This window comes from Vigna angularis, chromosome 2 (genome assembly GCF_016808095.1).
Source record: "Vigna angularis cultivar LongXiaoDou No.4 chromosome 2, ASM1680809v1, whole genome shotgun sequence".
Classification (NCBI taxonomy): domain Eukaryota; kingdom Viridiplantae; phylum Streptophyta; class Magnoliopsida; order Fabales; family Fabaceae; genus Vigna; species Vigna angularis.
The window spans coordinates 11,663,451-11,675,075 of record NC_068971.1 but is presented as its reverse complement, the minus strand read 5'-3'; the positions used below and the strand labels follow the sequence as shown (position 1 = coordinate 11,675,075).

The 11,625-nt window shown below is 36.7% G+C and overlaps 2 protein-coding genes across 4 annotated transcripts; both read right to left on the bottom strand.

Annotated features, from left to right (window-relative positions):
• Positions 1-164: 164 nt before the first annotated feature.
• LOC108321341 (probable inactive receptor kinase At5g58300) lies at positions 165-3,902 on the bottom strand. Of its 3 annotated transcripts, XM_052873778.1 has the most exons (4): positions 3,540-3,902; positions 3,212-3,286; positions 1,512-2,850; positions 165-1,152 (listed from the first exon to the last, which is right to left on the bottom strand). In XM_052873778.1, the coding sequence occupies exons 3-4, from the start codon at positions 2,764-2,766 to the stop codon at positions 584-586; spliced, it is 1,824 nt and encodes a 607-aa protein (XP_052729738.1). In that variant the 5' UTR covers positions 2,767-2,850; positions 3,212-3,286; positions 3,540-3,902; the 3' UTR covers positions 165-583. The 3 variants fall into 3 exon arrangements, with proteins under 3 accessions (XP_052729738.1, XP_017408560.1, XP_052729737.1); XM_017553071.2 differs by lacking the exon at positions 3,212-3,286; XM_052873777.1 differs by having other exon boundaries at positions 1,512-3,902.
• Positions 3,903-6,444: 2,542 nt separating this feature from the next.
• Positions 6,445-11,152, bottom strand: LOC108321354 (signaling mucin HKR1). The gene is made up of 5 exons (XM_017553088.2): positions 10,512-11,152; positions 10,106-10,211; positions 9,615-9,729; positions 7,990-8,946; positions 6,445-7,085 (listed from the first exon to the last, which is right to left on the bottom strand). The coding sequence occupies exons 1-5, from the start codon at positions 10,678-10,680 to the stop codon at positions 6,675-6,677; spliced, it is 1,758 nt and encodes a 585-aa protein (XP_017408577.1). The 5' UTR covers positions 10,681-11,152; the 3' UTR covers positions 6,445-6,674.
• Positions 11,153-11,625: the final 473 nt, after the last annotated feature.

The following is an 11,625-nucleotide window of genomic DNA, read 5'->3' as shown; positions in this document are numbered from 1 at the left end:
GCAGTAGTTGGTGACTAGCTTCCATTGTTCGTGATAAATTCTTTCATTTGGCGAGTGATGTATTGCCCCGAGCCTTGTGATGATTATTTTTGGATAAATTGCAAAATAGCCCATTTCTAAATTGACTTCACGAGTTACTAACTTTTCTCCTGGATTACTAGCATGGTGCGATTCTGTTTGTTTTTTCAAAAAAGAAATTTATACATATTTACTTATTGAGTACATCACGTTGGGAAAACTTGCATGGCACGAGAAGCTAAATGAATAGATATGATTTTATATTGATCGAATTTTGACCTATTATTTCAGTGTGGTTTTAAACATCAAGAAAAAGCAATCATGAAAAAATAAAAAGGTGGCAAGATGCTTAAAAATACAAGTATTTTTCTTTTGATGCTAAGGCCTCAAACAAATCTTGACTATGCATGTTGGCAATGGATGTATATTGATCTTGCAGTTTGCTGTCATGGCATCTGGAAAATATTCATGTATCTTCCTCTGCTGAGTAGCCGTCATCCATTTAGTTGTATAGAGTGAAATCGTAGGATCCTTTGAACCTGTCCTCCCACACTGATGGCTGGTTTTAATAAATGCAAGCTCTAATTTCTTCTATTGTTCTAACAACTTCCACCATTGAGGGTCTTGAGTCAGGCATCACTGCTACACATGCCATTGCCAGTTGCAGCATCTGCACAAGTTCATCTTCAATGTTTGGATACCTCATTAACTCAAGATCAAACACTTCAGCAGTCCATTCCTCTCTAACAACAGATTGGACCCACTTTGGAAGATCAACCTCTTCATCATGCCCTGAATACTGAACTGGTGTTTTGCCAGTCAGCATCTCAAGAAGGAGAACACCAAAGCTGTACACATCAGATTTTTGGGTGGACTTTCTTTGTTCAATAACTTCAGGTGCTCCATAGCCTGGACTTCTAGAGGAGGCACAGAAATTTGTCAGGGGAGTTAGGCCAAAATCTGATATACAGCCCTGGAGATCTATTGTGAGAATCACATTAGATGATTTTATATTGCCATGGACAAGTTTCCTTCCATTGGCTAAGTGAATATGACAAACACCCCTTGCAGCTCCAACCACAATCTTCAATCTTGAATCCCAATCTAGTGGAGCTCGTCCAGTTTCCCTGGTTCCTGTCACCATGTTTCATAAGTCATATTATGAAAAAGGCCACAACAATGGCAATGCATTTAACCATTTTCATATCTACATAAAATTTATCTTCAAGCACCTCTAATACAACGGCATAAGATAAGCACTTTGTATAATGTGGACAGTAATATTTAGGCATGTTCTGATACTAAGATCTTACAAACCCGACATGAAATTAAAACTATATGTAAAGCATAAAACATGACTGCGTAGATAGTAATTTTGACACCATATGGTGGTATATCTTGTTCTGACATATGCAATCAGAAATTTAAGTTATGAGAAATATCAACCTAGAGCCTTTTGTAATCAGGGAAAGGTTCAAAGTAAGAGTAATTACCATGCAGTAACTTGGAAAAACTTCCGGCTGTGCAGTAGTCGTAAACCATTAATTTTTCATCTTTGGAGTAGTAGTAAGCACGGAGGGGAATCACATTTGGGTGATGATCAAGTCTTTGAACAATCTCCATTTGCTGTTCAAATTCTTTTTTCCCCATTGCCACCTCTTTTAACCTCTTCACAACCACTGTTGTTCCATCCTCCAAGATGGCTTTATATGTCGTTCCGCAACTTCCCTTCCCAAGCACTTCAGCTGAAGCTCTTAACAAGTCCTCCAGATCAAAATTATAAGAACAACCTTCAAAGAATACAAGCTTGTTTCTCTCAGGTTCTTGCACACCACTACCAAAGTCCTCCTTAAGCTTCTGACCTTTCTCTGCAGGTGCAACATTTTGTTCACCAACTTTTTTCTTGAAACAGCAAAACACTACCATAAGACCTGGAAGAAACAGCAAAGTGACAACCCCCAAAATAATTGCTATTTTTGCCCCCTTGTTCATTTTCCTGTTTGATGGATCACTTGGTCTTTGAGAGACTGTTGATGGAGACAATGTGGTAGAAGTGGAATCTGAAGAACAATGTTTCAAAGGTGCTCCACATAACATCATATTCCCTCTAAATGAGGAGCCAGTAAACTTACGGAAAAATGAAGGAATAGAACCATTCAAGTAGTTGAAGCTTAAATCCAAAATCTTAAGGGTAGGGAGGTTAACATCAGGAATGGATCCTGAGAGAGAGTTGTTTTGGAGGTTGAGTCCTATTAGATGTGTCAAGTTTTGGATTGAGTCTGGAATTTGACCTGTGAAAGAGTTATAGGACAGATCAAGAAAGATAAGCCGGGGTGGCAGTGAATCAGGAATATGACCTGAGAAGTTGTTGTGTTGGAGATATACAAAGCGCAGAGAAGGAAGGGAAAGTAGGTCACTTGGAAGGTTCCCCCTCAAGCTGTTGGACCTAAGACTGAGACTAATGAGGCCATTAAGCTTACCAAGTGTGTTTGGTGGGACAGAACCGCGCAGTCCCACACCTGGAAGCCTCACAGAAAGCACATGGGACCCATCATGACTACATGTAACTCCCACCCATGAAGTGCAGATTGAGGTACTAGAGTTCCAATTGACTCTTGGACCATGATGAAGTGCAGCAGCAAAATCAAGAAGAGCTTGCTTTTCTGAGTGTAGATCAGCTTTAGTTTGAGGAAACACTAGCAGGAGTAGGAAAATTGGAATTGTTGAAAAGTAGGACTGTAGCATCATCAAATTTACTTGTTGAATCAAGGTGCCTGAGATGAGAGGCTGGAATGGAACTGGTTGCCTGGTTTCAGCAGTCCACTTGTTTCCCTAGCAATTCAGATTTCACACAAAATATTACACATTGATCAAAAGGAGCAATTGTAACATATAACCAAGCATGCAATGCAGAAAAACAATTAGTTTTTTGAGTTCTTAGTTAAGCTGTACTAAAATTTTTCTCATTTTTTGAAGACAAGAACATCATTACATATAATAACAGAAGTCCACAAAATTAGCTAAAATCAATTTCAAAATCACTTTATTCATTAAAAGAATATTCTCCTTGGATTCACCATAAACATTGTACTCACTTTGAGCACACAAACAGCAGCAATGCGAAGCTTAAAGAACATGAACTCGCTAAAAAGTAAAATGAAGAGAAAAATGAAAGCAATTGGGAGATGAAAACCTTGAAACCAGGAGAAAGGGAAAGCAAGCTGGAAGAGGAATCCACAGTAGGGAGTGTTGAGCAGAGTATTAAATGCTGAAAAATGTATAAATGTGGTTTTGAGAAACAAAAAGTCTTTGTTAAAGCAATGTGGTCTTGGTAATTGGTGGTACTAACGGCCAAGAGGAAGCAAAGACAAGCTTTAACGGCATAGCTTCAGGAACACGCCAGAATCCACACACATACACACAAAACCAGAGATACAGAGAGAAAGAGAAGCATATTCAAAGCATTATAGCAGCATACTATAACTATCATACAATGCTACAGTACTGTGTATAGATTTTACTTTTGGTTTTCCTCTTTATGATATGGCAACGTTCAAGTCTCAGCTTCAACTTCAAGCCTTCTTCCTCATTAAGCCAAACCTGCAAAGTATAGTGGTAATACATATGGTAATAATATAGTATATATACACACCATAAACCAATTTAATTACTCGGGGACCAATACAATAATTTAATCTAAATATGATTCACCGTACTATTGAAGTTATGAATTAAAAATTCTAGATTTGTGCATGTAACTTTGTGAAATACTCGTAATGATTCTCCTCTTGTTTTTTGTCTTGATATTATAAGTTGGACAAGTTTTCGTATGAGTCAAACACCAGATTTCTTGCTAAATACATTATTTCTGTAATGTACAAATACAATGTGTCTAATCACTACTCCAATCCTTTTTCCAACTATGAACACAGGATAACCATGGTATCTAAAAAATACTTAAGGGTGAAACTTTATACTGTTAAACTATTTATTTGGAAGGTATTATGAGGAATGAATAAGATCAAGACTCTTTTTACAGAAAATAAATTAATATTTGAACTATTGAATGCAACTTGTGACACTATTTTAACTTGTAGATCTCGATGAAAAGGAATGGATTTCCTTCGGTTTCCCATTTTCCAATGAATTGACCCTTACCTCAGTTACAGTTACACAACTTAATTTACCCCAGTTTTACTTGTTCTTGATCACCAAGGGCAACTTAAGGGTGATAAGTTTAAGATTTTTCCATATTGTTTAATCCAAAAATTAACTTTTCCAATTTATTGTTTAATTTAACTCATAAAGGGATGTTATCTGTTATTCATATTAAGTACCTAAAACTCGTGGTACAATAGTAGCGCCAATGATTCACTTGATCTTGATCGTCAAATATATGGGGCAAACAGTTAAGAAAAGAGCTTTAGATACACATTAAAAGGTACACAACAATTTAGGAATACTATTCACACCATTTTTTCTATTCAAACTAGGTAAAACTGTTAAAGTGGTTTAATTTGAATATTGGTGTTTGGTTGTGTTAGAAGTTTCTGAAGACCAATTTAAAGTATATATTATATTTAAGGTTCATTTACATGGATGTGAATATAGTGTTTTTGAATAGGACTAAGAACGTTTCCGTGGATTTTACAAAATCATAAAAAGGGTTAAACATATCAGATGATTAATTTCTGTGGAAGAAATTGATTGAGTACCCTTTTGTAGGATTTTCTCTTTCAATTATGTTTTTTCATTCACAATACGCAAACTCGAAAACTTGTTTAAGAAAACTGAATCTTTTATCATTCAGAGTAACAATTTGCTGATATCTAAAGACTTAATTTATTCTTTCTGCTGTGACTTTGAATAGAATTGTTTTTCTCTTTGGATTCCAACTTTGCATTAAATGAAGGGTTGGAAGGGCTTGTGCATGGGAATGGAAATGGTAATATGGCATTGTGTTTGTGACAAGGGTCACTCATGCAGAAACAGAATCATTGGTGTTGAAATGGTGTAGCTTTGCATTCTTGTAAGTGAAAATGATGTGTGGAATGTGGAGGACCAAAGGACCACAACTAAAGTATGGTAAGCCTGCAAACCATGTGTTTCAAATTTTTGTGGGTCCAATCTCCGTTTGTGTCCGTTAGAAGAAAAGGTTCATTTACCCTTACGTTATTGTAAGTTTGAATTCATCTAAAGGTGAACTCAAAAAAGCATCGAAATTGTTGTTCAACATTGAGATAAAATTTCATTTAGTATACAAATAAAGAAATAATTTACTACACTGAAATTTAGTCTTTGAAGTGACGTTAAAACTTCATCTGTATGAGTGTCCTCATATGTTGTTCTTTGAGGATGAAGTAAAGGGGGAAGGGTAGTGCAAGGAGGAGTTTGTTTATAAATGGAAAAGAAACTCCAGAGTGAAATTTGTATCTGATTCAATGAAGTCAAAAACAATTTTTTTAGTCTAACTTTACAAGTAGAATCAAACTGGTACATTAAGAAAATCTGATAATTGTGATTCATATTGCCTAAGAAAGGTGCATAGGTTGATAAATTAAGAATCTGTTTCATTTGACAGAAGGTTTGGAATGAAGAATTATCATTATCATTTTCTGTTTGGAAATCAAATGGAGCATGCTTCATTATCAATTACCTTATCTAAAATTTCTGGAAGGTGTTCTCTTTCATTACATTATGGTAAATCTGAAATTTAAAAGGGATGCAGATAAGATTATTGTAGTGTAGAAAGAAATTATCAAAGTAGACAAATTGTTTTCTGATATCCACCTTTTGGCCCCTTTCAGGTTGCTAAGAAACTCAAGGTCCATGCTATTCTCATCCTCCTTTTTCCACTTCCACTACAACTTTTTTCTTTCCAAAGTTAGATTTAATATAGATAAATTTCCGTTGGTATAAATAAAGTAGTTTTTAGTGAGAAGGAGGGAAGAGAAGTGTGGAAAAAAGTGGTAGAATAGGAGTTTTCTTAAAAGAAACTAGAGATTGAAAAAAGAAAAAGAGGGGTGAGAATAACAAGGACTGCAACTCAAGCAAAGAAAGGGTTCAATCTGTTTGGCTAACTCATTGATGTGGACATTTTTCTTTCATCCATGTTACTAGCAATAATGACTATTTTGATTTTATTCTACTATAGTGTAAAAAATATTTAGATACTCAATGTATTTCCAAATTTTCTTATTAATGTACTTTTGTGTTAAGAAAAAAAAACTAAAATGTAGAAGTGCAACACACTACTTTGTTCATTACGAAGGGTAAAATAACACTCCGCCATAGTGTTTGCATAAAAACATTCCATTTCTATGTACTCACAGTACTACATTTGCCTTTTCTTTAACGCATGCATGGTATGCACACAAGATTCCTCATTTCTGAAAACTCTAATTTTCCCAAAGAAAATTGAACATCTTTCATGCAATTCTTTTTCCTGCATTGTTTGTATAAGTTTGAGATCAAAGTTAAATCCACTGATTCCTCTGCAGATTACAGAAAACATATGAATGCATCTTCACTTGTTCTCCACCTTTGAGCTATATAAGTTGAAACATCACATCCTTTCAAAAAATTGAGATAATAATTAGAACATAAAACAGCATGTTACAAATGCACTAGGAAGAACAACCTCTTTAGATATGATGTTATAAGAGGCCAAAAGGTTCTGGCAGGTGCTCAAATCCGTTATCAAATATGGGGCCTTGATCACACTTATCATCAACACCATGCAGCCAGTTTGTGTTCTTCAAATCTTCTTTGAACAACAGTGCATCATAACGAGAACTCTCATAGATGTCTACTTCACTCACTTTTGCAGAATATTGTCTTTCATCTACCTCTCTAGCTTTCATCATACTCCTATTACTGATACCATTTCCCATATCAAAATTGGATCCATTGTTACTGCTGCTTAGCAGGCTTCCATTCATGTCTACAGATGCTGGAGCACTCGAAACTCGATGAGACTGGCTCCTAGGAGTGGAAGTTCTAATACTCTGAGGGAAGAGTGTGGTGTTTGATAGTGAACGGATATTTCCTGAGCCGTTCCTTATATCCTGTTAAATGGAAAACACATTGAAAAATCAGGTTTCAGTTGATACAACAAACTTGACTGAAGTATGCATCTACTCAAAGAAAGCTCCAGCAACAAAGTAAATGCTTATGATTGTGGCCTTGTGTGGATAACTTTCTCCACCAGTACTACTTTTATACTGTATTTGATACAAATGAAAGAAATAAAGGGTGGGTCTGGAAAACAAAAGAACAGAAGAGAAATACAAACACTTCAATCTCCTACATTTTTGCAACATAATCGATCACGTGGGCAACATGATCAATTATGCTGCCCTACACGGCCAACTTCCATGCAATTCTTTTCATTCCTTAGTGGAAAGTTTGTGGTGGGACCCATCCCCTACTTTCTTCTTTTTTCTTGATACATCTTTTCAACCAAATCAGCCACCTTCTTCCATTTCTCCTATTATCTTTCCTCTATCTCCCTCTTTATCCTATCCTTTATATAGCTCTTCTCATTTAATTTCTACAAAAGCTAACATTCATAAGTTGATTTTAACTTATGAAAAAACTTATGCATTTTACCTCCTTATTTTCTTCTCTAAGTGCTTAATGAGAGTCTAATCAAGCAGAACCTTTGCCTAACAGCGTAACTTTGCTCAAAGGTAAATGAACTATGGCGACAAAAACTACAAAAAGAAGAGTCCAATTCATAAAGCACAACAAGGTGAATAATGATGAGTCATGGCATCAAATGCAATGATTACTGTATCATTTGGACCATGATTTTCAGACGAAGTGAAAGTACTTAGGGGTATAAAGCTTCAATCTAATGTCTATTATGATCATGAATAAAACGTGAAATTAGTGAATATGATGGGTTTGATCTATTCAGTAAATTTTCATTATTAATCCTGCGGAACAGAAAGAGTAAAGTTTACAAACCATGTGCTTAATAGCCATGTCCAGGGATTTCTTTGAGATAGTCCTCCCAAATCCATTATTTTCAGTGCCAGTAGTTGAGGCCTTAACAGATTTCCTTGCAGCAAGCTCAGGAGTATGTGAGACTTTCCTAGGCTCAGGAGCATCAGCGTGATGGCCGTTGGCATAGCCACGGCTTTTTGCCAAAGGTTCTGTCACTCTCCCTCTGCTAACAACAGGAGATGAATGTCTCCTTGGATTAGTAGTGGAGGAGGCTTGAGTTTCAGAACCATTTGCCTTCAACGAGGTACCACCAGGACGTGACCTTCCTGCAGAAACAGGCCTATCAGACAATGTTGTTCTAAGGTTTGGTGGTGTATCAAGGGGGAAATCAGGAGGAACAATTGGCTGTGGTGGAGGCCTAATTCGTGGACTTGGTGAGCTTGGCCTTGAGGGAGGCGCTGAACTGCGTCCATTCAATGAAGCGCGGCTAGACGAAGACAGAGAACCCGGTGTAGGGGAAGGAGAAGTAGATAAAGATGGCATTGAGCTCCTACGTGTGGGAGTGGAAGGCCGAGACAGTGACCGAGTTGATGGGGCAGATGGAGAATGCAAGTTTGCAGGAATGTGAGGCCTAGAACTAGGTGTGGATGGTCTTGAGCCTTGAGATGATGGTCTATGCCTTTCAGCAGTGGAGTTGGTGGAAACTGGACGTGGTTTGGAGGGTGTTGAGGACCGTGATACTGTGGGGCGAGAGGAGGGAGTGGATGGCCTTGATGCCGATGAAGAACGAGTTACTGGGGAAGATGGTCTTATGTAAGATGAAACTGAGGCTGAACTTGTGTTTAGGATTGAAGAGGGGTTTCTGTTTGAAGAATAGGAGCTGTATTGTGAGTGTGAAGTAGAGATGGAAGAGCGAGTCACAGAACTGCTTCTTGCTGGTCTAGAGGGATTGCTGTTCTCTGATTGTGAGACTGCAAGCTGAAAAAAACATGATCAACAAGTTAAAACTTAATCACATCTAGTTGAATCAAGCACAAAGCCTTATTCCATTAGATAGAGTCAGTCAACACCATGAATCAAATAATATCATATTATTCTATTGTGAACCATCATGTCCACAGACAAACTCACAGAAACTGTCACAGATTATATCATAAAAAAGATAGTTAGATGATCTGAGTTTCTCCTGTAAACTTTTGACTGCTTCTATAAAAGTTTAGGTACCAAGTTTGTTTTAGCTTATGGAAAAAACTCAAATCATTTTTCCTTCTTACTTTCTTCTTATAACCACTAATGCATTCAGCTCACATAGAGTTTGAGTTGGAACAAAGATTTTAAACAAGCACTTGAAACTGCTGCTTAAGTAATCAAAGGTACTGGTGAATTCTCATAAGCATTAGAGAAGCTAACTTGGGAATCATCTAATAGCAAAAACAAGCACACATTTCTATCACTTTATCCCCCTACCACCAAAAAAATGAAAACTAGATATCCTGGCTCCTTGCTGGTGGGGAGAAGGATAATCCTCCTTCACTTGAAATTTACAGATAATATATTAATATCTCATCAATCCACTCTCTAACAAATCTGTTAGCATGGACATTGGAAACATAGATGAAATGAATTTGCAGAAATCACATACATACCCTTGAGGCCTTAGAGGTAGATGTTGATCTAGTCAAACTTCTCCTTGGAGGAACTAGGGTTGATTGGGATTCTCCTTCTGATGGAAAAACAGGGGTTCCCGGGGGAGTGAGAAGCCTAATAACACAAAACAGTCATAATAATTACAAATTGGGCAACCAATAGAAATCTTAATTCTGTTTATCTGCATGTAGTAATTCAAAAAAATTGCATAAACACCAACCCAGAAGCTAAAACATTCTGATCTGAATTTAACTGAATTGGTTATGAATTCAGTCAAAGTATAGCAGGATGTGTTGAGAAGAAGAAAAAATTCAGCAATTGATCCCGGATCTAGGATTAATCTCAAAGAACATAAAACAACTAATATAGCACAAATTTACAGCCACTTTCCTTATTTGTTCTGTCAGTTCTCTCAAAAACATGATTTCTTGGTTTTATTCACCAAATTGAATATACTAACTTGAGATCACTCCAAATTTGAATAACATACCAGTCATAATCATGCTTCCCTCCTTCTGCAGATGATAACAGATCATCAATCCCACTTCTGACCGGTTTTGCTGTTCCAACTGAGAGCCTCCCCAGTTTCACCGAAACTAAATCAACAACACAGAGATCACATTAAAAACACAAAAAAATGACACAGCATAGCATTCATTGGAAAATAAATTAATCACAACTTTCATCAACATGTAATTCCTTCACAGATAGCAATCATCTATAATCATTTAACAGCATTATTATTATCATCATCATCATCATATTTCTGTTAGCCATTACAAGACATCCTTGTCATTCCCTCTAACCAATCATTATTATTAGAAACAAAGAAGCATGAAACAGAAGCGTCGGAGGAGGCATTAAGAAAAGGGTGGAGGAGTAAGCAAAGCAATCACCATCAGAAGATTCATCAGAAGAAGCAAGAGAGAGGGAGCGACGGTTGTTGGAGAAAAGATCGAGGTTGTCATCGTGGTTGTTGTTGGCCACCCCATTGAAGCTATGCCCTCGACGGTGATTGTTGAGAGATCCCAGAAGAGACTCTCTCACATTCCTCCCACTCATCATGTTCAACTCAACAAGATCTAAAACTGCATCACTCAACACTCACGCATGTTCCATGTTCCGTCTTCAGATCTATCTACCTTCACTGGTGCTTTTGTTCATGTTCCATGACTCAGCAAGCACAACACTCCCATTGTGCGTGGAGTTAAGATGACGAGATGGGGAGTGTCAGAAGAGAGAACTAAAATATACGAAAGACACCCACATGGCTTCTTCCTTCTTTCTCCACAATAATATTTCATAGGTGAAAATCCAACACCAAAGATCTCATCTTTAAGCCTGTTTGTGCTGAGAGACACACTTGCTATTTACAAACTGAAATGATGCCCCATCCGCACATGGCATGGGATCGAGCTTCCCTTGTCCCTTCTGGTTGCTTTTGTGGACTTCTCGTGCTTCCTTACCTTAACCTTTCAAACAAAAAAAAGAAAAAAACTTTATTTTTTTTACACTTTACTGTTCATTTCTACTTGTAGATTGGCTTGCATTGGTGATTGGTTTGATGCAGGAGAATCTTGTTATGCTACATTGACATCTCATGTTACAACTACACAACACTGTCTTGCACGTGAGTTCCATCTCATCCTTGAAAATATTCACCTTCTTTTTCTGGACACTTCCCATTTAAGGTTTTATGTAAAAATCACTGCGAAGTGTCAGCCTCGACATTGTATATAGCCACATAGCCTATGATGCACATTCTCATTCCATAATAACAATAATAATATGATCATACTTCATAACCTCATGTAAATCATGGATTTTTATCTAGGACACAATTATATATATATTAATAACTATTTTAATTAATTGATAACGTAAAAAATATTATCTGTCTATAAGAAAAAGAAAGTTTACATGGTAATTTAATACACTAAATGATTAATATAAACCTATAATAGTAACAATGAAAATTTGTGAAAGTCTTTTTATGGTGAATAAATTTAT

Coding starts and splice junctions, on each gene's coding strand:
- LOC108321354 (XM_017553088.2), bottom strand. CDS start 10,680: ATGATGAGTGGGAGGAATGTGAGAGAGTCTCTTCTGGGATCTCTCAAC. Junction 10,212..10,511: donor TTCTGATGAATCTTCTGATG/GTGATTGCTTTG, acceptor TTGTTGATTTAG/TTTCGGTGAAACTGGGGAGG. Junction 9,730..10,105: donor GGGAAGCATGATTATGACTG/GTATGTTATTCA, acceptor TTGTGTTATTAG/GCTTCTCACTCCCCCGGGAA.
- LOC108321341 (XM_052873777.1), bottom strand. CDS start 2,766: ATGATGCTACAGTCCTACTTTTCAACAATTCCAATTTTCCTACTCCTG. Junction 1,153..1,511: donor TTTTTCCAAGTTACTGCATG/GTAATTACTCTT, acceptor ACATGGTGACAG/GAACCAGGGAAACTGGACGA.